At 42.5% G+C, this 25,660-nt stretch overlaps 2 protein-coding genes across 2 annotated transcripts; one reads left to right on the top strand and one right to left on the bottom strand.

The window, feature by feature from the left end:
- The first annotated feature begins 12,292 nt into the window (after nt 1-12,292).
- On the top strand, nt 12,293-14,096 carry hemk2 (HemK methyltransferase 2, ETF1 glutamine and histone H4 lysine). The gene is made up of 6 exons (XM_004570154.2): nt 12,293-12,608; nt 12,690-12,776; nt 12,876-12,966; nt 13,037-13,120; nt 13,204-13,345; nt 13,430-14,096. The coding sequence occupies exons 1-6, from the start codon at nt 12,472-12,474 to the stop codon at nt 13,543-13,545; spliced, it is 657 nt and encodes a 218-aa protein (XP_004570211.1). The 5' UTR covers nt 12,293-12,471; the 3' UTR covers nt 13,546-14,096.
- Nucleotides 13,807-25,429, bottom strand: gart (phosphoribosylglycinamide formyltransferase). Its single transcript, XM_004570156.4, has 23 exons — nt 25,271-25,429; nt 25,011-25,104; nt 23,415-23,564; nt 22,723-22,818; nt 22,470-22,644; nt 21,721-21,832; nt 19,347-19,415; nt 19,083-19,208; nt 18,898-18,985; nt 18,733-18,818; nt 18,477-18,645; nt 17,892-18,123; nt 17,518-17,612; nt 17,068-17,177; nt 16,777-16,975; nt 16,432-16,683; nt 16,198-16,350; nt 15,829-16,032; nt 15,585-15,743; nt 15,048-15,178; nt 14,696-14,837; nt 14,493-14,608; nt 13,807-14,390 (listed from the first exon to the last, which is right to left on the bottom strand). Exons 3-23 carry the CDS (start codon nt 23,557-23,559, stop codon nt 14,196-14,198), a joined length of 3,054 nt encoding a protein of 1,017 aa, XP_004570213.3. The 5' UTR covers nt 23,560-23,564; nt 25,011-25,104; nt 25,271-25,429; the 3' UTR covers nt 13,807-14,195.
- Nucleotides 25,430-25,660: the final 231 nt, after the last annotated feature.

Genomic DNA, 25,660 nt, shown 5'->3' with positions numbered 1-25,660 from the left:
CAAGTATTGCCAGGGACTTTAATACAACCCCATATTTGTCTTCTATTTATGCATAAAAAAAAATAACATCTGTGATTGGCCCTCTTTTGATTTTTTAGTTGTTTTGTGTATTTGTCAGACTTAGAAGTTTCAGATCATCATACAAATTTATATTATTTTATATAAAAAAATTTTAATATTAAACAAAGATAATCCAGAATTAATACAAGTTCAGCAATTTTGGCAGCTACTAAATACACACAAATGATTATAACTAGGGCTGTCAACGTTAATGCATTAACGCGGATTAATCAGTCATCTCGATTAATGCAATTACATTTTTTTTTAATGCAATTAATATATCTGGAACTCAAAATCCCTGAAATGTTTCTTTCAATGCATTTTGGGCGGTTTGTCCAAAGTTTGTCCATTCTGCGCTCCAGGTTTTGGCCTGGAGCGCAATTAAAAATTTTAATCATGTTAATCGTGATGACACGTTAACGTTGACAGCCCTAATTATTACTGATCACTTTTTTCAATTTCACTAGTCCCATTCAGGCCTGGTAACTGCCAAACTTGCTTAATCAAGAAATCACTTAAATAGAGCCTGTCTGACAAAGTGAATTAGGCTAACAGATCTCAAAAAGCAACACATCATGGCACAATCTAAATATACTGCTGAGAAACTAAGTCATTGACATCTATAATTCTGGAAATGTTTACAAAGCCATTTCTAAAGCTTTGGGACTCTGGTGAACTACAGTGAGAGTAATTATACAGAAATGTAGAAAACTTGGAACAGTGGTGGAGCTTCCCAGGAGTGACTGGCCCATGAAAATTACTCCAATAGTGCATAAACGACTCATCCCTGAGGCCACAAAAAAACCCCAGAACAAAATCTACAGAACCACAGGCCTCAGTTGCCTCTCACTTAAGGTCAGAGTTTAGAAAGAGACTGGACAAAAATGACATCCATTAAGGAGTTCAAGGAAAAAAACACTGCTGACAAAAAACAAACAAAAAAACAAACAAAAAAATTTTGATGATCCCCAGGACTTTTGGGAAAATATTCTGTAGACTGATGACACTTAGTCTCATCAATTTTTGGAGTGTTTGAGTCCCGTTGCATGTGACATAAAACTAAAATCAGATTGAGATGACTTTAAATAGACAGTTCATGCTGGAAAACCCTGCAATGTGTTTGAGTTACAACAATTCTGCAAAGAAGAGTGGACCAAAATTCCTCCACAGCTATGTGAAAGACTCATTGCCAGTTATCACACTTGATTACAGTTCTTGCTGCCCAGGTTGGCCCAAACTATTTTTAGGTTTAGAGGACAATTACTGTTCACACACGGCCATGGAGATTTGGATAACTGTCTTCCCTTAATAAATGAAACTGTCATTTAAAAACTGCATTTTTTTATTTACTTGGATTATCTTTGTGTATAATTAAAATAAGTTTGATGATCTAATACTGGCTAATAAATGTTGAGAGACTGAGTTTCAACAGATTTATCACAGTAGTTAGCACCATGACTGCCACTTCTGTAGAAATGGATGACATTGGATTTAGCATTCACCTTCAGGATGATTTTGAAATGGTTTCATACAGGAATTATCCCATATCCACATGGTGCATAGGGAAGGGGAACATTGAAAGTGCTTTTACCTTGTCATGTTTCAAGGAAGACATGAAGCTAAAGGCGAGGCGCAGTGAAGATGTGTAACAGGAACACTAAAACAACAAATTATGGCAACCAAACAGGTCATAGTATTATACTGGAAAGCTTTTATTCGATTCAGAGCAGTAAAATAAACTGTTGTAAATGTCAGTAGGCACACTGTAAACAGATGGCAAGTCTAGCTGCTAAGGTTTTACTGTAATCTAACAATGACATTTATTGCAGTGCTGAAAAAAAAACACCAACTGTGCAGGATTATGGTTGGTGAGGCATTTTAAGCACGTTTTTCTCCACAGTATGATTAGAAGCGGGTATTACATGTAAAGTCTGCACAGACCATCCAAACTTTGACTGTTTAAACAGGCGATCATAAAAAAATGTTTACCTGTCCTTATGTGTTGTGTTGCATCATTACAGTATATTTGTTTTAACACCTCAGATTGGCCCAGTGCCTCGGTGGCAAAGAAGTGCTACCTAACAGAGTCATGATGAAACAAGGAAGCTTGCTAATGAGAGGCACCTCACTGGTATTAACCACGGAAGGCAGTTGTTTTGCTGATGGGTGAGAAGCTATAATTTGATCTCAAAGGTATTATTATTTGTGTGTATTAGTTTAATGAGTTTGCTGAATGTTTTGGGGGATTAGGTGATGGAGGGGTCTGGGGGCCAAGTGAAGCTACTGTTGTAGTCTGTTAAAAATTACAAACCCAATTCTGAAAAACACTCATATTTCCCTAATAGAACATAGAAAACATAAAATTTTGAATTCTGTGGCAGCAACATACTGCAAAACATTGAGATTAGGGGGGTGGGGCAACAAAAGGTTGGGAAAGTAAATATTACTAAAAGCAAACAGATGGATGAACATTTTCTAACCAGATTGATTCATAGGCAACTGATCAGTGACATGATTGGGTATAAAAGGAGCATCTTAGAGAGGCAGAATTTCTCAGACCTTTGGGGTTCGTCAAGCTGCAGTAAATGTTTCTAATATGTGAAATTGTGAGGACTTTGAATAATTTATTTCCTACAGGTCATAATTTAATCAAAAGATTGAGAAAATTTGGAGAAATCTCTGCGCAAGGGATGAAGCCAAAGATCAGTACTGTATGCTTGTAGATCACAATTTTTGGCCTTCAGGCAACAAACTAAATGATTTTGTGAACCTGGAAAAACTAGCTAAAATAAAACAAAAATATTGAGTAAATATCTTTAGTTTTAGTATTTGTTAGTTTGGTAAAAGCAAAGCTAAAAAACAATTTACCTGATTTGGGATGAGTGTTTATTGAGACTGATATCTATCTCTGGGGCGATCGTGACTCAAGAGATAGCAGTTCGTCTTCTAATCAGAAGGTTGCCAGTTTCAGCCCCAGCTCTGACGGTCTCGGTCGTTGTGTCCTTGGGCAAGACACTTCACCTGTTGTCTAGTGGTGGTGGGCAGCTGTGGCTACAATGTGGCTTGCCATCACCAGTGGGTGGATGACTGAATGAAGTGTAAAGTGCTATACAAATACAGGCCATTTACTGAGCTGATTGAGTCAGCTGCTTTCAAAATTTTATTTTAATACCTGTACTAATTTTCCTGCTTCCTTGTCTCTGACATATGCCCTCCGTAACATAATTATAAAGACTAAAACTAACACTGAAACTAATAAAAACTCTGAACTAAACATAATAAAAGAATAAACTGAAATAAAAAAAATCAGCTCTGGAAACTAACTGGAACTAAACTGAATTGAAACCAAAAACCAAAATAAAATAATAAATACAAAAAAATGCTAATAAGAAAAAACCAAGACTATAACTCTGTACAAAATTAGTTTTTTGTACAAAGGGAAGGGTGGCCATTTTAACAAAACGAAATTTTCATTTTATTAATTCATTTTATGTATTTATTTATTTGTTTAACTTTTTCAGACTAAAAGAAAACAATGATGTATTGCTGGCAAAATATTACACTGGCTTGTCAATAAATAGATGAATTTTAGTAGATAAAAAAAAATGTAGCATGCCTGTAAATAATTCCAAAATGCAAATGATCCTGTTTTGGGACTACAAATGTTTCAAATAAGTAAAACACCCAATACATTGTTTTAATGTTGTTTGTTGTATAAATTATTAAAACCACCTTTTGTTTTATGTTTATTTTGGTTAGGAGTGACGTCACCGTGACGTTGTTGTATATAGGGCTTTGCCGCATGATGTCATGGACGGAGGGGGGCACGCCCCCTCCCGCCATGACAGTAGGCCAGACAAAGCACATGGAAGCGTCAGCTATGGTTCGTATGTACCGTGTTGTCGGTTGCAACGGTAGATCACACAATAGGGAAAGGAAAGAAGCTGGAAAATGGATTCTCTTTTCATCGTTTCCCCTCCTGGAGGCAACGGGAGGGATCTCATGTATCCGATAATACTAAACGAAGACGTCAGGCTTGGATTGCAGCAGTCAGACGAGTGGATATCAAGTTCTCTGCCATCCCCAAACGAGAGCAAGTGCCCACCTGAGAATTCATGTTGAGCGAGTAATAGGTAGTTTGCGTAACAAGTTCAAAATGCTACCACTACAATGCCAATCCGATTACTCACATCATGTGAGGGTGAAGACACAACACTGCTTGATAAGATTGCTAAGGTGTGCTGTGTTTTGGTGAATATGTGCCCCAGTGTGGTTGTCAAACCAGGGCCAAATGAAATTTGCTCTTTGCTCGTATTGCATGTACAGTTCATTGTAAATAATTGTACTTTCTGTAAAGTGGTTTCAATAAAACAGAAAAAAGTATGTTTATTTTTTTATTCAAGATCCGTTCACATGTACTTAGCAAGTACATACACATGAAATGCAAACTATTTACATGGCAACGCACAGCTGGCATCAATCGTGAACCGTTCATCTAGAGCAAATTTTGGGGCAGGTGTTGAGAAGTCAATGTTATGTGCAACCTCTGGCTGCATCTTGGTCATATGGTCAACGTACTCACAACGTGGAGGCTTAAAAACGGCCAAATCTTGTACCCAACCGTTTGTGAATCAGATGTGCGCCTCCAGGGATTTATAATTACGAAAATGATTTCCCCTATGCGCTGACTCCACAGGCAAGGTACGCGAAGATATTGGGATAGGACAACGGCGGTAGGCTGTCTGGGTTTCCACTCCACTGCCTTATTTCATACAGGTCCACATTACCGATGCACGCTATTTTTTCCAAGTACCGTCTCTTGGCTTCTGGGCGCAATCAGTCACGATACAGCCCTTTTGCGCTGATTTTAAGCATGGTTCTGGCAGTCCCGCTTCCAACACCGTGGCCCTTTCTCAATATGCGTACTTGTGTGTACTTGCGTTCTCGTGATACGTCATCAGTCGGAGACCAAGTACTGTTCCAATTCGAAGTACGCATCAAGCCGAGAACGCGAAAAAGTCCCGGATGTGTTCTCACTCTGCCCGTTTTATCGAGCATGCATCGGTGGTGACTGTCACTACCCGATCGGTACCCCGCATGCGCGAAAGGTGTCTACTTCCAGTCGAAGCATTTTACGATAGTTACAGGTCAGAGTATCTGTTAACTCATTCACTGCCATTGACGTCTATAGCCGTCAATGGCAGTGAATGAGACAATGGGTTTAACTCATTCACTGCCAATGGCTGGCAGTGAATGAGTTAAGAATAACAAGTATCTCTTAAAATGTTTCCGATAATGAAACATTTAATATAATGTAGACAAAAACAAAAAAATAAAAAGATAGTGACAGATCGGGACTCCCGATCCTTACTGCGCATGTGCAAAGTCGGACCGTACAAATCGGGTCTACCCGATCTGTACCGTGCATGTGCAGGGGTTTTCTTCTTCTTCTGTTCGTTTAATGGCAGTGTACTCCCCAGTGTACGAGGGCACCACCACCTGCTGACTGAGCGAATGAACCCTATTGTAAACTAAATTAGCGTCATTATAAACGTGTGTTAAATTTGATTTAGTGATAATCGAGTGTGTTTATGCTTGTCTGTGTGGAGAGGATTGTTGGAAAAGTGATGATAATGTCCGCTATCACTGTCAATTGCCAGTAAACACTTCATCTGGCTGCTGAATCTTCACTTGACATATTATAAAGTCTGTATTATTAACTCTGTCATTAGGCACCATTCTTCTTATTTTACGGCGCTGTTGTTCAATCGACGAACGCTCTCTGTTGAGGAGAAAAGCAAAAATTTGTTGCGGATACGGATTATCCATTGTTTAAATGTCCCGGTAGTCAAAAAGGAGGCAGAGCTGCTGAGAAATGCTAAGAGCTAACTGGGCGCTAACCGTGTCATTCAAATATATTGAATGTCGCAATGTTGGCAAAGAGAGGAAGTGACGTAAGATTTGCGCATGCGGGGTACCGATCGGGTTTCCGGTACGAATCAGGTAGTGACAGTGGCTGTATCCCAATTCAGGGTCTGCAGCCTTAAAGTACGCAGCCTCAACGGTCTTCAAGGGCCGCGTACTCAAAGACCACTAAGGCCGGAAGTGCGAGGCTTGTGAAATGGGACGGTCTAGCCTCCGTCGCGCTGCCCAGGTTGCCTAGCAACCATGATACTAACAGCTGGAAACGTTTCATACAGCTTTGTTTGACAGAAATGAAGAAGAAAATCTTTTGTTCATTTGTTTGTTTGTTTCTACATGAGCTTTGATCATTCTCTGTAAGATGAAGGTCAGCTATTGAAGGCGTATATTTTAAAGTAAAGGCTTTAAAACCAAGTTAGTACAAATGTCACTAATGTCACATAACTTTGCCGACATGTGGCCAACAGTAATGTTTTAATGTTCTTCGTTATTAAGCATTTGCACATAAATAAGTGACATAATATTCAGTACTTACTTAAAGTTTACTCTTCGGGCGCCCCTCATCCGCCGTTTTTTTTTCGGTAAAATTATCGTAATCGGCCTTAAAATGCGGCCTTTAAGGCTGCAGACCCTGAATTGGGATACAGCCAGTGGTCGTGTCCAAATTCATGGGCTGCATCCTTCTGAGGCCGCATTTGTAGACCGATTACGTCACAGCGACGCGCCGAAGGCTGTCCAAATTCGTAGACTCCTCCGAATGCAGCCGACAAATGCGTCCTCCTTTTCCCCGAATTTGAAGGATGGGTCAGGTGTGTCCTTCGTGGCATACCATATCCCAGAATTCATAGCGCGGCCCAGCCAAACTCCAGTTTCCAACAATGTTTCCAACTACTAAGTTTTAAAATTACTCATACTAATCTTTCTGGGTCACAAAATAAACTTTTAACATATTTTCAGGCGAGAAAGTAGCTGTGTAAACATCAAATATCTGCTCGATTTATCAAGATATCGCATATTTGCAAAAGTGCCTCGACGTTTTCGGAGACGTCTGCTACCCACCAGCTCGATAGCTAGCCGGGAGCTCGAGGGTTACTGATGCGGCCGAGAACGGCACAACTCCCGGCACATCATTTTCAGATCACCGTGGACTGCTCGGGTTAAACGTAATATATAAGTCACTTAGACAACCTAAAAATGTTATTGTTGGGCTTTTTTTCAGTGTTTTGTTTGTTCGTGAGTAAATCGGTTTGGCTGAGATTAAAGTTATTAGATTAGATTAGATAAAATAAAACTTTATTAATCCCCTGGGTGGGTTCCTCCTTGGTTTTTACACAGCTGACTAAACGTCAAACAGAAAACTGATTAAACAGAAGTATGAGACAGTCGAGAATTTACGCCAGTGTCCTGTTATATTTTAGATAGCAAGGAGCAGACGGCTGAGTTTATTAAACTCCACCGAGACAGCGGTGATGCTAATCAGAAGGCTAGACCGTCCAATTTCACGGCCGTTTACTTCCGGCCTACCCGACCTTCTGAGGACCCGGCCCACGTAGACCGCGAAGGCCGGGTCTATGGGCTCAAAATGTGGTCATAAATAGTTTGTACTTGTAAATCAGTCTCGTATGTGTAAAAAGAATTTGTGTGTGTATAAAAGATTTGTATGTGTAAAAAGAATTTGTGTGTGTGTAAAAAAGATTCGTATGTGTAAAAAGAATTTGTGTGTGTAAAAAAGATTTGTATGTGTAAAAAGAATTTGTGTGTGTGTAAAAAAGATTTGTATGTGTAAAAAGAATTTGTGTGTGTGTAAAAAAGATTTGTATGTGTAAAAAGAATTTGTGTGTGTAAAAAAGATTCGTATGTGTAAAAAGAATTTGTGTGTGTGAAAAAGATTCGTATGTGTAAAAAGAATTTGTGTGTGCACAAAAAAGATTCGTATGTGTAAAAAAGATTTGCGTGTGCGTAAAAAAGATTCGTATGTGTAAAAAGAATGTGTGTAAAAAAGATTTGTATGTGTAAAAAAGATTTGCGTGTGCGTAAAAAAGATTCGTATGTGTAAAAAGAATTTGTGTGTGTAAAAAAGATTTGGGTGCTTTTTTGAACTGATTTGAACACACAAATCTTTTTTACACATACAAATCTTTTTTACACACATACAAATCTTTTTTACACACACACAAATTCTTTTTACACATATAAAACTGATTTACAAGTACAAAATATTTATGACCACGTTTTGGGCCCATACGGGTCCTCAGGAGGATGCAGTCCATGAATTTGGACACGACTTGTGTGGACTTGGTACAGCTAAATATCCCAAAATGCATTTCGTCCAAAACTCAAACGCGGCAATGGCGGACGAGCGGGGCTAATAACTTTTAAATATTACTCTTTCTGGGTCACAAAATAAACTTTTAAGTTATTTTCAAGCGAGAATGTAGCTGTGTAAACTTCAAATATTGGCTCGATTTATCAAGATATCATATGTTTCCAAACGCGCTCCGACGTTTTCGGAGACGTCTGTGACCCGCCAGCTCCATAGCAGACAGCGAGGTCGAGGATCATTAGAGCCGGCGAGGACAGCGACTCCCGGCACATCGTTTTCACCCCCCCCGCGGTCTTTTCGCTACTCAGGTTAAACAAACCCCAAACCCCAGTAGCTGTCTATTGTATTGAGTGTCCACTAAAATAAAGGCGTTCTAACATCTCACCTGCTTGTTTCTATTAAGGTATGTACACTATTTTTATTACAGTTTTTTACAGTCGCTAACAAGCGTTTGTCCAAACAGTTGTCACATTTGCAAAACTCTAAACACAATTAGCACAGGATCGGTCTGTTGTGGCCATACCATTCACACATTTCATGTCGTGTTCACCCAATATGCAGTCAGTGAACACATTTCCACAATGCTTACATTTTCTTAACAGACAAGTTATACCTCCCAACAAAACTATGGACTGTTCTTGTAGTATCTACGAATGTTAACACACAACATCCCACAATAGCAAAAACAATATTCCAAACCGTAGATACAGTATAAAAACCTCTGCCCCTGCAATGATATCAGTACAAAAACAATATCAATATCAAAAATATATCTCAGCTGTAAACAAACAAACAACTGAATAATTGAGACACAGCTTATTTATGTTGGGTAAATTGGGCCAACCACAGCTTCTTCCATTCTGGCTTAGACTCAGTGGGGTTTATAAGGCAAGACCTTGAGGAGTGATGTTTTTGGAAACAAAAAAAAGACAAACACTGTAATGTCTGGTCGAGGAAGAGTAAGAGCAAGGGGCCCAGGGAGAAGAGCAGGCCCAAGGAGAGGGCAAGGTAGAGGTGTAAGAATGCGTGGTGGTGGCATTCCAAGGGCTGCAAGAACAGTAGTCAGTGATGAAATCCGTGCCACTATCATTGACCATGTAATCAACCATGGTCTTTCACTAAGAGAGGCTGGTGAAAGAGTGCAGCCCAATTTGAGGCGGTCAACGGTTGCCTCCATTATACGCACCTTTCAACAAACCAACAGGTAAGTATTGCATTTTACATGGATTGTTTCTATTCTCACTTGACATGTCAATATGGTCATACAGTAATGCATATGTTGAATTGTCTGTCTTTCTAAAGAATGCAACGTCTTCCACCCTCTGGGGGAAGAGGAAAGCTCCTCAGTAATGATCAGGAGCTTGCCATTGTGGAAATGGTTACTGCAAATAATGCAATAAAACTGCGTGAAATACAAACCAGAATTGTGGCGGACCATGAGATATTCGACAATATCGATAGAATCAGCCTCACAACCATTTCGCGGACATTGTCCAAACATAGAGTGCGGATGAAGCAGCTATACACTGTTCCCTTTGAGAGGAACAGTGAGAGGGTCAAGGAGCTACGACGACAATATGTCCAGGTACAGTGTATATTCAATCCAATGTCCAGTTCTATAAGCTTTGCACTTTGCAAGTAGGTAACCTACACAATACTAGGTTACAGTACAGTATGGTATACAGTACTAACATGACTTACATAAACTTTGTTTCAGAGAGTTATGGAATTGGAGGCCAACCAGGCCCCTCATGAATTCATATACATCGATGAGGCAGGATTCAATCTGGCCAAAAGGCGTCGACGTGGACGGAATGTAATTGGAAAAAGGGCCACAGTTGATGTGCCAGGACAGAGAGGGGCAAACATTACCATGTGTGCAGCAATTGCAAATGCAGGATTACTCCTTCACAAATGTCAGGTTGGACCCTATAATACAGAGCGCTTGCTTGCCTTTCTCAATGATCTCCACCAGCGCCTGGTTCCAGAGCAGGGTCAGGAGGGTGAAAACATGAGGACCTTTGTAATTACCTGGGACAATGTGGCTTTCCATCACTCGCAAGCAATAACAACATGGTTTGAAGTCCACCCAAGACTGGTGAGTCTCTTCCTTCCACCCTATTCACCTTTCCTCAACCCCATAGAGGAGTTCTTTTCTGCATGGCGGTGGAAGGTTTATTGGTCATAAAAATAGCCACATGACCAGATGTCCCTCCTTGAAGCCATGGATGCTGGCTCCAGGGACATCACAGTTGACGATTGCCAAGGGTGGATCCGACATACCAGGCGGTTTTATCCCAGGTGCATCGACTTGGCTGACATCAGATGTGATGTTGATGAAAACATGTGGCCTAACCCTGAAGATCGCAGAGATTAGATGCAACTTTTTTGCCTTTTTTTAGCCCCCCTCCCCCCCTTTTTATCTTGGCTTTTTGCTGTTGTTTTTTTGTTCAGAATGCTCTTGTGTGTTTCATGGATATTTTGTTCACTGTAAGCAATACTGTAAAACTTTCTCTGTCCTATCATACCGTGTTTCTACTGTACCTCCTGTGGTAAACAGTAAAGAAACAGAAACTTGTTTGCTTTTTACTGGAATGCTTTTGAATGTGAACATTACTGTACATGTGGACATACAGTTACCAACCAAGACATTTCTGGTGTCAATATGGTGGATTGCATGTTTCGCATGCAAATACCTGTGAAACTGAAACATAAAAGTCTATGCAGTTTTTGTAATGTCAATAATAGCCAGTATTTTGAAACCTGGTGTACTTTGATTGACTGCATGTACCTTGTGAAGTGAAAACAAGTGTTATTCTTTGACAGACTAATTTCATTTTGAGTCAGATTTATAGTGTTTTTGTACAGTTAGTGTGTGCAGAGAAAGATGTGTTCTAATTTTGAAATGAGGAGTTAGTATATATTTAACAAAGTGTATTTTTGGGAAGGATATTATCCATTTGGCCAATTGTGTTTTGTAGGTGTGGGTCTGTGTTAAGAGTTTAGAAAAAGTATCTGAAGTATGGGTAGGCGCTTGTTAGCGACTGTAAAAAACTGTAATAGAGCTTTCACTACTGAGGTTAAACATGATATATAAGTCACTTAGATCACTTCTAAATGTTAATGTTTGGTTTATTTCAGTGTTTTATTTGTTCCTGAGTAAACCGGTTTGGCTGTGATTAAAGTTAAGCTTCATAACATATTACTCACAGTTAAATTAAGAGGGGACGGCAGTAAAAACTCTGGACCTGTGACATCATCAAGTACGCTGGTGTTCCAATTGTACAAGTCCGTGCTCGCGTTCTCGCCAAGTCCGGTCTCGCCGAGAACGTGAGTACGTACTCGCGTACTTTTTTTTTTTAAAAATTTGCACAGAACAGTACAACAATTATGGCAATCTCTACAAACATTCTATTTTCCCAACATGAAATAGTATCAGAACAGGCTGAATTCCAACATATAGAAGATAGATAATGAACAGGAAGTACAAACAACAACAAATAAATAAAAACAAACCCCCAAACAGAATCAAAGCAAGCAAACAAACAAACAAACAAGATCTAGTGATCTCTTACTTTTGATCACTAGAGAACAGATGTGAGATGGAATTTGGATTGGATCTATAAGGGAAAAAAACATTAGTAAATAATTCCCTAATTTGGGAGTTTTTTAGACTGTTAGCTGTAATGTTATGCCCATTTACCAAGAGTTCAGGGAGGTCAGGGGATCTAGTCAGGGTTTTGAAAAAGATTATATGCTGTACATAGAATGTTTTGAGGGATAGCCTTAGTAATTTTTTGAAATTCTTTGTTATTTATTTGCAGATTATAATTGGTGGTGAAATCTTCTAATAAAATTTTACCTCAATCATTTAACAAATGCATCACACTCGCGTACTTAGAATTGAGAAAGGGCCAGTGTGTTTGTTTTGATTTGTTGCCTTCTGACATGGCGCCGCGATCCCACAATACACTGCGGCGTGACGTCAACTCCAAAGCCCTATAAGGAAGTACAGCAAGAACGTCTCCGGGGCTGAGCTACCTTTATTTTTAGCATGAGTTTAGGCATATTGTCATCAAACATTAAATAGTGGCTCTGCCGAGCTTGATTCCTTAGTGTGGGCCAGCAGATGGAGGAGCGGATATTTAGTGAGCTGTAGAGTGAGCATGAGTACGAGCTACCCCACGCCGCTTTATTCCCACGCTGGACGAGGAGACTTCCGAGAGGTTTACGAGCCGGCGGAGGACTCCTTCCTCCTGATTGATGCTCTGGAGAAAGACGCAGACCGGCTACAGCGGATGAGGTAGCCATAGATCGAGTATTATTTCCAGTAGACACACACACATTTTTATCAGAGTCTTAACTGCCTCTTCACCGTTTTCAGCCCGTGTGTATGTTTGGAGGTGGGCAGTGGCTCAGGAGTGGTGTCTGCATTCCTGGCGTCGGTGGTGGGACCTTCGGCTTTATATATGTGAGCCATTCTGGTACCTAGCAGCAATGTCCAGCCAATGGGACTTACTGATGTAGAACATAGCATCCAGTTTCATGTACGCATGCATTTATGTTTCAGTTGCACTGATGTGAATCCTGCAGCAGCACAATGCACAGCAGAGACTGCTTCTTGTAACAGGGTGTCCCTGCAGCCGGTGATCACAGACCTGGTAATCTTCAGCTGCTCTTATGGTTTGGGGTTTTCACAACCTGCATATCTGAATGTTGTTCCTCCTGCAGGCTGACTCTCTTCTCCCCCAGCTGTGTGGGAAAGTGGACATACTCCTCTTTAACCCTCCCTACGTGGTTACGCCTTCAGAAGAGGTGCATCACATAGCTCAGCAGGGTTAATGAAGTTCAGGCATGGTGCATTAACCTCCAGTTACTCAGTGGGTTTTCTTTTTCAGGTGGGCAGCACAGGCATCGAAGCCGCCTGGGCTGGAGGGGAGAGAGGGCGAGAGGTGACAGACAGATTTCTGCCAGCTGTGGTGCAGCTGCTGTCCGATAAAGGGCTGTTTTACCTCATCACAATTGCTGAGAATGATCCAGGTTGGTTGACTTTATTCATTGCAAATTATTCATTGTAAGGAATTGAAGCTTGAATAGTTGTTTCCCCCCCTTTTTCTTAACCAGAGGAGATCATCCACCTACTGAGCCAAAGTGGCTTGAAGGGAGAGTCCTGTTTGTCTACAAGAGCGAGAAACGAGAGGCTGTCCGTCCTGCGTTTCCACAGGAACCAACAAACATGACCTCCTTGGACATGTTTGTCCAGGATGCATTTCTTTTAGCCCCTGAGGTAGAATTCAACAAGAGCAAATCATGGACAACTGGACAGCTGTTGAATCTCCAGAGGACGAACAGCATGGGAAAACTGCAAGGAATTGGATCAGTCAAAGGATATTTTTAATCCAAGCTGGCTCCATGGAAGGACATTTAGTCCTAAATGTCCTTCCATGTAGCCATGGACAAAAAACAGCCACTATAAAAATAAATGATTGAAATCCTTATAATTGACTGTTTGCATTCAACCACAGTTTTTATTATCAAGTCACCAATGATAACATTCAAAACCTCATAATCAAGCATTCAGATACTGTAACAAGAAGGCTCATCATGCTAAATCTGTTATTTAGTGAGTCCAATGCAAATCTACAAGATATGTGGAATGTAGTTAATGCAGTCATTTATCTGGGTTTTTTCAAAAGCTTTAAGTGACCCTACAGCACATGTGTACAAAAGTCAGCTGAAGACTTTTTAAAGAGTAAACTTTTTCTACTCATCACTCTGTTAGTGCCTCAATTTCTCTAAAACCAGTTTTGTGTAACGGAAGTAAACTGGAATTGCTGTAAACAGCACATAATTATTATTATTAATTTTTTAATTTTTTTAATTTTTTATTTTAACTTGAGTGAGATTTCCAGCTTATGCGTCCATCCTCTCCAAGGCTCACAGCGCCGCTCGCCACCAGCTCCAGAGCTGCAGGGAAGGCTCGGTGCTCGGCCTCTCTGATTCTGTCGGAGAGACTCTCCTCTGTGTCGCTACCCAGCACGGGCACCGCCTCCTGCACGATGATGGCTCCTGCGTCCACCTCCTCCTGATCGAGTACAGAAGCCACAGCAAAATGTTAAACTTTCCTGCCTCCCACGACTCTGCTTCTTGGTTTTCACATCTGAACTAAACACAAGCTCCTACTTACTGCTACAAAGTGGACCGTGCAGCCGGTGACCCTCACACCAGCCTGCAGAGCCTGTTTCTGAGCGTTCACACCCTTGAACGAGGGTAGCAGAGACGGATGGATGTTCAGCAGCTTACCTGTGACAACAAACGCACTGAAACTGTAAGAAAACTTAAATCTCTCTGATATTTCACAGAAGAAAAGATGCGCTTCAGGGAGCCTACCATTCCATTTCTTGACAAAGGTTCCAGTGAGGATCCTCATGAACCCAGCCAGACACACCAACTCCACCCCAAATTCTTCCAGCACGCGATCAATGGTGCCATCGAACTCTGCGCGGCTGCCATATAGTTTGTGGTCTACCACCTATTCAGAGCCAGACAGACAGGTTTTTCCCCCAGAAAGTGTGCACACATGGATCAGACCACTGCTTAGGGTGTATTTATTTATTCATTTAATTCCAAACTCACATCAGTGAGCTCATCCAGACTTTAAATCTCCAAAACCCCACTCAAAGTTATCATAAATGCATTTTTTTCCCCCCAAGTTAAGTGAAAAGCTACTTCTGGTTGTTACCCGGGTCTGGATGCCAGCCAGTGATGCTCTTTTCAGGCCTTGAACTCCTGGTTTGTTGGAAATCACCACCACAATCTCAGCTGAGCTGCACGGACGCTTGGCCTGCTCTATGAGGGCCTGCAGGTTTGTGCCTAGGAGAACAGAATAGTCATTTATTTTTAGACACCAGTTTAAAAAATATGGTCCTTCATTATCTTGACTCTGAAGGAGCAGACATACAAGGATACAACTTCTCTTCTCCTTCGCTTTTTTGCACACTACATGTGACCTCTCTCCAGCCGCATACATTTAAAACAATTAGTCAGAAGGAAGAAGTCCTCACCTGACACTGTACTTCAATATTTTGGAAAACAAAATGACTTTCAAATTGCAAATACCTTGTCTAGATGATATTTTGTCACTGAAACATTGCGCCTGATAGTGGCAATGTTAGACTTATAAACTCTTCTGTTGCTTTTATGTGACACACACAGATTTCCTAAACCACTTTTCAAATGGTACTTGCATGAACTCATTTCACCATTATTAGAAACACACCTGTGCCAGAGATGAGAACGCCTACTTTTGTCCTCTTGCGTGGTACCATGCTGTTGTCGTGACAACCCCCATTCGCCTCGACTGCCACCTCTTTGCTGGAGGCCTGTCCCGCATTGAGAAGGCTGTTTTTCAGGTTGCGGACCACCACAGGTTCGGCCCCTGCGTGAACACAAAGTTCATTTTTAGTCTCTTTTGTTTCTGTCCCGCCAGCCTGTTTTTAAGCATCAGCATTTCACAGTCTCACCAGGTTCCTTGTGGGCCAGCGAACCGACAATCCAGGCCTCCTCGTGGGCTTGAAGCTGGCTCAGGACCCTCTGAGCGTCCACGGGAGCGACCACCAGCACCGCTCCCAGGCCGCAGTTGAAGGTGCGGGCCATCTCCTCTTCACTCAGACCTCCTTCCTTGTGGAGCCAGGAGAACACTGGGGGGATGCTCCACTGAGAGGCATCTGTACCGTGCATAAACCGTGTAAATAATCAATCAGGAGGTGCTGCAACTGTGCTGAATATAAAAACACTTCTGTTAAGTGTTTTTATACATTCTTATTCTTCCTCTCCACATTGTTCAGGTCGTTGTCTCTATGCTATAGTTTGCGTTTGTGCTTTCGTCTCACCTAAATCCACAGCCAGCTCCTGTGGCAGCACCCGTGGGATGTTCTCCAGGAGTCCCCCACCTGTGATGTGAGCGTAGGCTTTGACAGCACCGCTGCGCAGGATCGGCAGGAGCAGGGGGCTGTAGATCTTTGTTGGAGTCAGCAGAACCTCCCCTGGAATCAGAATTACAAACAATTGAGTTCAACTGTTAAGGGTAACCTGGAGGAAAGGCACACTTCATCTCTTTGACTCACCAACAGTCTGTCCTGACTTGCCAAAGGGAGCAGGGGAGCTGTAGCTGAGCTTTGCCTTCTCCAGGATTTTACGGACAAGACTGAAGCCATTGCTATGAACCCCAGAGGAGGCCACTCCAATCAGCATGTGCCCCTCAGAGATATCCCCCAGTCTGGGCAGCAGAGCTCCTCGTTCCACTGCGCCGACGCAGAACCCGGCCAGGTCGTACTCTCCCGGAGGATAGACGCTCGGCATTTCAGCCGTCTCACCACCTGCAACAGAAGCAGATGGCATGAACTCAACATAACGTCAAGACCGGATCTACCTTACCTCATAAGCCTCAAATGGTACGTCTTGTTTCTCACCCAGCAGCGCGCAGCCGGCCATTTCGCAGGCCTTTGCAATGCCCCTGACCACCGAGGCGGCCACGTCCACATCCAGGCTACCACAGGAGAAGTAGTCGAGGAAGAAGAGCGGCTCAGCACCCTGTGCCAGCACATCGTTTACACACATGGCCACCAGGTCCTGACCCAGAATGCCGTGCTGCCCGCACGCCTGGGCGATCTGATGATTTAAAAAAAGAAAAAAAATTAAAAGAAAATCCAAACACTGCTAGGTTTACAGGCTCTATTCTCCTTAAAGGACTGAAATCCCACCTTGAGCTTAGTCCCAACTCCGTCTGTTCCAGATACAAGGATCGGGTCCACAAATCCAGCCGCCTTCAGGTCAAAGAGCCCAGCGAAGCCTCCGAGCTCTGCATTACATCCTGGCAAAGACAGAAAAACAAGTGACTCATTCGTTCTAGTTTGTTGTTTAGACTACGGCTGCTTTATCTGAATAAAACAGATGTAATAAAAATCACAGCATTTAATGACTACAATTACTGAAAAGGCAGGAAAACGCGTTTTCTAATTAGAAAAAAGGTTTCCATCAGCAGAAGAGGAAGAAAATAAAATGAGGTTTACAGAGTGGCATTTAAACAATTTTCCCCCAATGTTGTGGGTTTGACATTCGATCACAGATACAAGCGCATAAGCTGTGTGTAAACACAATACAAACCCTTTCTTCCTTTTGTGTTCAATTTCTGCAGATAAGAACAAAATTACCAGAACGGGAAGTTGCCTTGGCCAGGGGTTTGATCACGTCCACCAGCCTGTTTCCGGCAGCAATGTCCACACCGCTGTCCTTATAGGTCAGACCTCTGTCAGAGACAACTGATCAGCACTCACTGAACTGTGACAGTCGGTAATATCGTGTTGGTCTGCAGCTGCTATCACAGTGAAGCTAATGAAAGAGGCTAAAAATCAGTCGGGAATTCCTCACTGTGAATTAGATCAGCTACATGACAACTTAATTAGCTGAAGATGAAAATTAATACCCGCGGAAAGAAGAACAAGGACGCAGTTTATTATTCAAATACATGATATCCAGCAAAGGAATGAACAAAAGCACAACAGAATTTTTAGCCACACACACACACCTGTGCTGTTTCAAGTGAGCGATGGCTCGGTGACCGATGTCGCGCCTGTACACCGCGTCCGGGAAGCCAACTGCCGCCACACCCTGATTGGCCGCCTGCAGGGCCAGCTCCAGAGACGACTTCACTGCAGTGACAGACAAGACCCGCCCGCCGCTGGAGACCACGCTTCCTTCTTTCAAGGCTGTACCGGCATGGAAAATCTGCAGCCCCATGTCCTGAATCAGGGACAACCCTGAGGAGGAGCCAAGGTGTTACACTAATAGTTCCAAGCACTATAACGTGCGCAAACACAGTATATGTCCCAAAAATCTAGATGTAGTGTTTTCAGTAAAGCACTTGCAGAAATTAATGCATTACATTAACTTGATCATTTTTTGCAATAAAATGTGCATGTTTTTTTTTTTCGATTGCAGAATTATTACATCCACAGAACCACAGACTGAAACATTAACATGAAGGAAAAAGGAACTAGAGTTTTGCACATGTACAGACTGAGAGGCTCACAGAAAAAGTGAAGCCACACTCCATCTTCACTCACAGACGATTTTAAACAAGACTCCTGCTGAAATCGCGGATTTCCTGTACCTGTGATTTCGACTCCTTTCTTGTAGGAGCCGGGGTAACCGCCACTGGCCATGACCACAGTGACTGCAGAGCTGTCCTGGTGCCACACGGGGGCGTTGGAGGCCAGTTTGCCATTCATGGTGTTCATGATCACTTCATATAGGTCGCTCTGCAACAGCGGCAGCAGCACCTGGAGGAAAATGGCAAGAGCGGAGAGAAACGCTTAGTTTTAAAGAGAGGAGATGCAAAGGTGGACGTCTGCCTGTGAAACACACACCTGACACTCGGGGTCTCCGAAGCGGCAGTTAAACTCTAGCACCTTCGGGCCCCGCTCTGTCAGCATCAGGCCTGCGTACAGCACGCCTGAAAGACAAGGGCATAAACGATAAGTGAAAATAAATGAAGGCTGCTGCAGCAAACATTGACTACAGATGGTACTCACCCACATAGGGTGTTCCCTCCTCACGCATCCCATCCACAGTCTTCTGCAGAACAGTCTCTGTGATTTGCTGCAGCAGGTCCTGACTCACCTGTACCACAGTGACAGAAAGCAGCTTAACCATTAGCCAGCAAAAACTAAAGTAGAGCACAAACAGGGTGGTGCAGAACGACTACAGTTAACGTTACCTGAGGGGTGGGGCAGTAAGCTCCCATGCCGCCTGTGTTTGGGCCCAGGTCACTGTCCTGCAGCCGCTTGTGATCCTGTGCAGGGGGCATCTGTGACACCGAGTGGCCGTCGCTGAAACACAGGCACTACAAAACCAGAGCATGCGGGATAAGCAGTTTGCCAATTTTGATGGAAGAAAAAAAATATACACGCACATGTATATAAAAAAAATTCTTAAGTTTGTTTAAGTTTTCTCAGACTTTAACTTAAACTATTGCACTCACAGATACTTCCTCTCCCTCCAGAAGCTCCTCCACCACCACCGTCTCCCCTGCAGATCCAAAGGCTCCGTCCTTGAGCGCACAGTAAACACAGCAAACTGTTGACACTGGAAGATCCAATTACCTCCCCCAAAATTCTTCAACAGCTCAATATATCGGGTAAAAAAAAACCCCAAAAAAACAAAACAAAAAACCCCAACAAACTTCTGAGACTCCACCAGCGATTATTCTACTGACTAACCAGGCGACTCTGCACCTGAGGCTGCTGTGCAGCTTTAAAGGGAAACAGTCTGAGAGAGAAGAAGAAAGGCGTTTAAAGGCTTCTGCAGTTCAATTTCTTTTGGGAGGATACAGGGCAGAGAAGCAGCTTTGCATAAACAAGGCACACCAAAGTCTAGAAAAATGAGGAGCTGCCTACAGAAATATAATCCACTGCAGGATTTGTTTAGCACACAAAATAATGGTAACAGATTACGACAGCTGTGTAGCATGTTTCTGCCATCACTTTGAAAGAAGAAAGAAAAAAGTAGCACGTTATAATTCACTTCACTGCAGCACTTCTGGATGCTCACAACAGGAAACACGATGCAGCAGATCAAAGCAGATGACTTTGACCTGGAAGAAACGTGTTTGAATACTCAGTGAAGCAGACCTTAATCGTGCTTTCCTGAGTAGGTCGGAATTCCAGAGTTTCCAGCTGGAATTGCAGGGTTTTTTTTGATGAGTAAATATTCTAAATTATGTTAACATTAATGAGCAGTCATCTGTGCCTGCACTGCTACACTCTACTGATGCTCAATACTAACTAGAATAGCACTTTACCCTCTCGTCCAACCCTGGTCACCACCCCAATGCCAAACTCCAGACTTAAAACTGTTAGTTTGTGAAATCCCATTTTAATGTTTACTGAGGTATTTTCTGTGTTTTATTGCAGGAATAGTTTGAAAAATTCCTCCAACATTCCTCATGCTAATAGTAAATAACTCTCAATAATATAGTAACATACTCTGTTTTGCATTCCTGTTTAAAAATTACTTCCCAATACTTCCAAAAAAGAAAAACACCTGAAAACATGGAAGCTTGTTTCTGCCACATTTCTCCTCCCCCTGTTTTTTGGCAACTGAAACTTCAACATAGCTCAAAACTGACAAAAACATGTTTTTTTTGTCAAGTTGGTAAACTCAAACTGTGATTTTGAATTATTACATTAAAATTTAAATGAAGTAACATGAAATTTTGAATTACGGATGGCAAATTATTTTCTTTTTTTTCCTTAAGTGGCAGAAAGTTTCAGCTCACAGTAGCAACGTTTAACGTTATACTTCATCAGGAAATACACGTTAGCTTTCTGTTTGAGACAGAGACATTGTTGGTGCCAAGTCAGTTTTGTTCCTTAGCCGTTTCAAAACTTTTGAAATGTGAATGTGAGAGTGACTGAATAGTGGCATTGTAAAGCGCTTTGGGTGCCTTGAAAAGCGCTATATCAATCCACTCCATTATTATTGTTATTATTAAATTACTTACGAGTTTAATTTGTCAGCAACTTTCTGCCAGCCCTCTCTCCTTGCTTTTGCAGCCTTTGCAGTGTTCCCTTGCGTTCTGATTAAACTCTGAAACTCCTGAAATCCCTCACTCAAGAGTTCTTGCTCTGCTGCCGAAAAATACCGAGCCGAGCGCGCTCCGTCGACATTTTCACCGACCAATCAGAGGGTTGCCGATCAATGTTTCTACTATCGATGCGTAGCCCCTTTTACGACACCCAGTGATGTCACATTACTGCGTCCAGCTGTACTAATCGTCAACAGCAGGTGTGTTCGGGGAACCGGATTAGCGAGCTCACGGTTAGCGCGATGGTTTGGTCTTGGATGTAGTGAGCGACGTACGAAGAACGGGCCCCTGAACCATGTCCTTCTCAAAAATAAATAAAACAAGGTCCATTGTCTGCAAATGGTGTAAAATCTGCATCTGAAGACATTAAAAAGACTGAGGAGTGCGCCATAACAGCACAGCTACAACATAAAGGTGAAATTAAGAGGAAGAGCAGAGTTGGCACTAATTCCCACCCTTTTCATATACACAAAGCAGTTTGGTCCAACATTCATATAAAAATAATGATTACAGCAGCTTTAAGTAGCCCAGAAATGTGCTGGGAAATGAGCATTGAGAACATTACATACATCACTGATCTAGGAGGACTGCTCTGTGGGCAGCTGTGACTGAATATTCAAAAAGGAAGCTTTTACAACACTCATTCATCTATTTTCAATTAAAAATTTTAGCCAAATACTGCTGCCCATTTCCCCCTCTTTCCCCTCCTTGCTATAACATAAGGCCAGGGATTAATGAAGAGCTGCAGTATTGCTTAATAGCCTCACACCTTCATAATGTCCATCACGGCCTGACAGGCCTCGTCCTGATCTCGCGCCACGATCACTCCCTTCCCTGCAGCCAGACCGCTTGCCTTCACCACCAGAGCTGGAAAGTCGGCCCTGGAGAATCAAAGAGATGAAATAAACCTGGATAATGTGCAACAGGAATCTTTTCTCTGCCTCCCCGCTGCCGCCACAGACATACACTGAACAGATGCTGATACTGAGCATAAAATGTTTTTTTTTGTGCACCATTTAACATTTGCAGTGCGCGCTGCTGTTGGGGAATGGGTTTGCGATCCGTATGGATGAAGGCTGTCAGAATATGGCAGCTGTTGTTCTGCCCAAGATGCTTTACATGACCAGAGAAACGGCTCTCATTGAGCGCAAGACATTTTTTTTCCCCTTTTACCCTCCCCTTTGTCGATAAAAGTAACAAATCTGTTTATGCCGGATTGCTCCGTGCGGCTTCGCTCATCAGAAAGGCGGTCATTACATCTTAGATCATTAACTCATGAAACCATCTGAGGAAGGAAACTTCCATCTTCTTTCACGGTGTCGCTTTTTATGCGTTTCACGGCTCTAAAAACAAAACTTCGCAGCCATAGACAGTCTTTTACCGTAAACAGAAAACCCCATCTCCAATCCCAACTACTTCTTCAATTAAGCTGGACCAAGACGAGTTTTCAACAGTCCAAAACCAGAACTGTAACTTTAATGAAGTGTATTGCCTCACATATCCTTCTATAGTACTGACGTGCGGATGTAGTGACAGGCCTGCTGGGGGTCGGTGAAGGACCCGTAGCGAGCTGTGGGGATGCCGTGACGTTCCATGAAGGCCTTGGAAAAGCTCTTACTGGCCTCCAGCTGAGCTGCTTTGGCTGAAGGACCAAAACATGGAACTCCTGCGGCCGTCAGGTCATCCACAATACCTGAAAGAGAAGCAACAGGTGCATTTAATATAAAAATCATACCCATCATACAAGTTTAAACAGACGGCCGGCACTTACCTGCTGCCAACGGAACTTCAGGTCCGACCACAACCAGCCCCACATGGTGATCCTTGCAGAACTGAGCCAGGATGGTGTGGTTGCTCACTGATACCTCTGCACAGAGTGTGAGCACTTAGACATCATTCAGTCTTCAGCTGCTTGACGGTGTAATCAGCATGGCATACCGAGCATATCCCATTAGGCTAATTATGTAATTAACTCAATCAGTGCATTAATTAATACATATCTGTGCGAGCGTCCTCATCGTCACCTTAAACAGAGGTGCTGTAAAAGTTTGTGCTATATTTATTAAAGCTCTTAATGAGTAACGCTAATGAAGAAGGATATGAAACGCAAAGAAGTTCATCTGTAAGATAAGAAACTTAGAATGTTGGCAAAGTGCAAAAACGTGTCATATCGCAGCTTTAGTGTGGAATCTGTGCAGCTACCCTTGCATAAAGCAGGCAAGCCAATTCCTCCGATTTACAGGTTTGATGCTTTGCAGCTTCTGGTTTAATGTGATGTGCATAAGTCTTGAGTCATCCTTCATTTCTTTTCATTTTGTTAGGAAAATGTGTAAAAGGTGCAGTGATTTACGCCACAGCAAGACCTTCGAAAATTGTCTGAACGCTTGTGTCTCAGAGGGACACCTGATCTTCACAAAGCTGCCCGTCACTCAAGTATTAATATAGAAAACACTTCCCACTTACCAGAATTGCTGATTTTTCCACAGCCGGCCGTGCCCGCGTTACCCGGCGCTACCAGAACCTGCTGAACCTGTGGCGACTGGGCCAGCTTCCACGCCAGCGCGTGCTCCCGCCCGCCGCCACCAACCACCAGCACCCGCCCTGCCATGACACCTGAGCGGCAAAAGAAGAACAACACCACCACCAAAACTCATCTTGTCATCCACCTTTAATTGACAGCACTCGTGCCAATTTAATTGCATGCAAACGGTGACCTATAACTGCACAGCTGCGAGGAAGCGGTGACCTTTTCAGTCAGCCTGCTGCTCTCATATTATCTTGTATCGCCGCAGTAACAAGGATCCAATCAAGCAGAACATAAACACAAGTCAACAATTACACAGAATGGTCACCAGGCAAGGCTAAATCACCAACAAGTGGAAACACAGGCTCAATTTGCATAGAAAAATAAAACCATAACAGCCACAGTGTGGCTGGGCAGTTATTCGGCAGTCCCTCCATTTTTGGAGTATTCATCCAACGCATTTTTTTTTAAAAATCCCTGTCATGGAAATTTAATTAACAAAGCTAGCAGACACTGTAGTAGCAGTAAAAACACCTTTAATTCTTCTATCGCATGCATGAGGACAGACATCAGTCAGGGGGCACTGAGAGCCGTCTTTGAAAATGAACAGTACTGGCCTCTTTTTAATACAGTCAACAGAACAAACGAAGGCCTTAAACAGCTGCTCCTTACAACTGCTTCCCCAAGGAAAGAGTTTACAATCCTTTACAAGAGCAGTCTGGGGTGATAAAGTCAAAGTACTGTTACTAAGACAATATGTGACCAATACGTAAAAAAAGTCCAACATATCCTTTTACTTCAAACTATTGGGAATCTATTAGAAAGCAGGATACGGATATAAAACAGCTGAAAGGGACTACAAAGTTGTTTGTTGGCCCTTGAAATCAAACAAACTGGGGTCAGAGTTTAAACCATCCCCATGTGCGCTGACCTGAAACCCATTCCTTGAACCCTGGGAGGTTGTGCAACTGCATGGTTTGCTACAGTAAAGGCCAGTTTTTGCAGATACACTGCATCAGTGCAGTGACTTCAGGGATAAGACAACACAAAGGCGTGTGTGTTGCACAGTGGTTGCGCATGCTCAACAATTAACCAAATCATCGGGTTTGATTGAAATCACTCCGCTCATGTGACTCGCTTTTAAGATGCACGAGTCCAATAAGGGTTTAAGAAAGCTTTTTTTTTTCTTGAGAACCTTCACTGACAAAGCTGTTTATACGCTGTTACACAACATGCTGCGCAAAATGATGCATTTGAAACTGGTATTACTGCACTGGCATGTGCCAGAATGTATATGAATGAATTTCACTGCTATACTCTGGGAAAACAGTGAAAAGGTGGCAGCATGTACACAGAAATCCATGCATTTATTCTAGAATAACAAAAAAAAAACATCCACTGCATTTCTAATAAACTTTCTTGGATCGTCTGTGCAATGCATTCAATCCCATTCTCTTCCACTAAGAGTACATTCAGCGACATTACCGCGTTAAACTGGGTAAAGTGAGCATGTCGCGTGCCATTTTAACACTTACCTGCGCGTGTTAAGTGTATGTGTGAAGCAGGAATTAGCCGGAGCCCAGACCAGGACAACAGTCAGACGTGTAGCCTCTGCTCCCAGCCCGCTGACTGACCGAGGGGATGCAAAGTATGTCATCACACACACATACAACACACCACGTGGATCCAATGTAACAAATACATATTCACTATACGTTAGCAAACGCTACGAAAAGTTAGCTTAAAGTGCTACGAAGCATAACAAAGTGTATCGGCGTTTGTGTTCGCTGCTTACCTTTATGTGTTGTACAAACTAATCTGGGACACTTTTTTGGGGAATTCTACAACTTCCTCGGGGTGTAACTGGCAAGTGCATCATGGGAATTGTAGTTTGTTCGCCATCTCGTGCTAGTGTGGCGACCATTGACTGTAGAAAACACAGTCAATGGTGGCGACTCGAATTAGGAAAACCGGTAAAGGCAACTAACTAGATGGTGATGACAGCAACACCTGGTGTAACACCCCAGGAGAGATTGCCGGCGCAAACGTTGTAACAGTTATAAAAGGCACACAGGCTCGTTATTATCGGGCAGAGACGAGGCAGGTCAAGTTCATCAAACAAAGTTTATTGGACAAAATCACTAAAATTGTAGAGCTGAAAAAAAGAACTTCTTAAGTAGCAGGG

This window comes from Maylandia zebra, linkage group LG23 (genome assembly GCF_041146795.1).
Source record: "Maylandia zebra isolate NMK-2024a linkage group LG23, Mzebra_GT3a, whole genome shotgun sequence".
In the NCBI taxonomy this organism is placed as follows: domain Eukaryota; kingdom Metazoa; phylum Chordata; class Actinopteri; order Cichliformes; family Cichlidae; genus Maylandia; species Maylandia zebra.
Note: the sequence above shows the minus strand (reverse complement) of the source record. Positions and strands in the feature narration are given on the sequence as shown.

Excerpts from the sequence above, each read along its gene's own strand:
- hemk2 (XM_004570154.2), top strand. The coding sequence starts at position 12,472 with ATGAGTACGAGCTACCCCACGCCGCTTTATTCCCACGCTGGACGAGGA. Across the intron at positions 12,609-12,689 it reads GACCGGCTACAGCGGATGAG|CCCGTGTGTATGTTTGGAGG; the intron begins GTAGCCATAGAT and ends CACCGTTTTCAG. Across the intron at positions 13,346-13,429 it reads AATTGCTGAGAATGATCCAG|AGGAGATCATCCACCTACTG; the intron begins GTTGGTTGACTT and ends TTTCTTAACCAG.
- gart (XM_004570156.4), bottom strand. The coding sequence starts at position 23,559 with ATGGCAGGGCGGGTGCTGGTGGTTGGTGGCGGCGGGCGGGAGCACGCG. Across the intron at positions 15,179-15,584 it reads CGTTCTCATCTCTGGCACAG|GCACAAACCTGCAGGCCCTC; the intron begins GTGTGTTTCTAA and ends CTGTTCTCCTAG. Across the intron at positions 14,609-14,695 it reads CTTTGTCAAGAAATGGAATG|GTAAGCTGCTGAACATCCAT; the intron begins GTAGGCTCCCTG and ends TTGTTGTCACAG.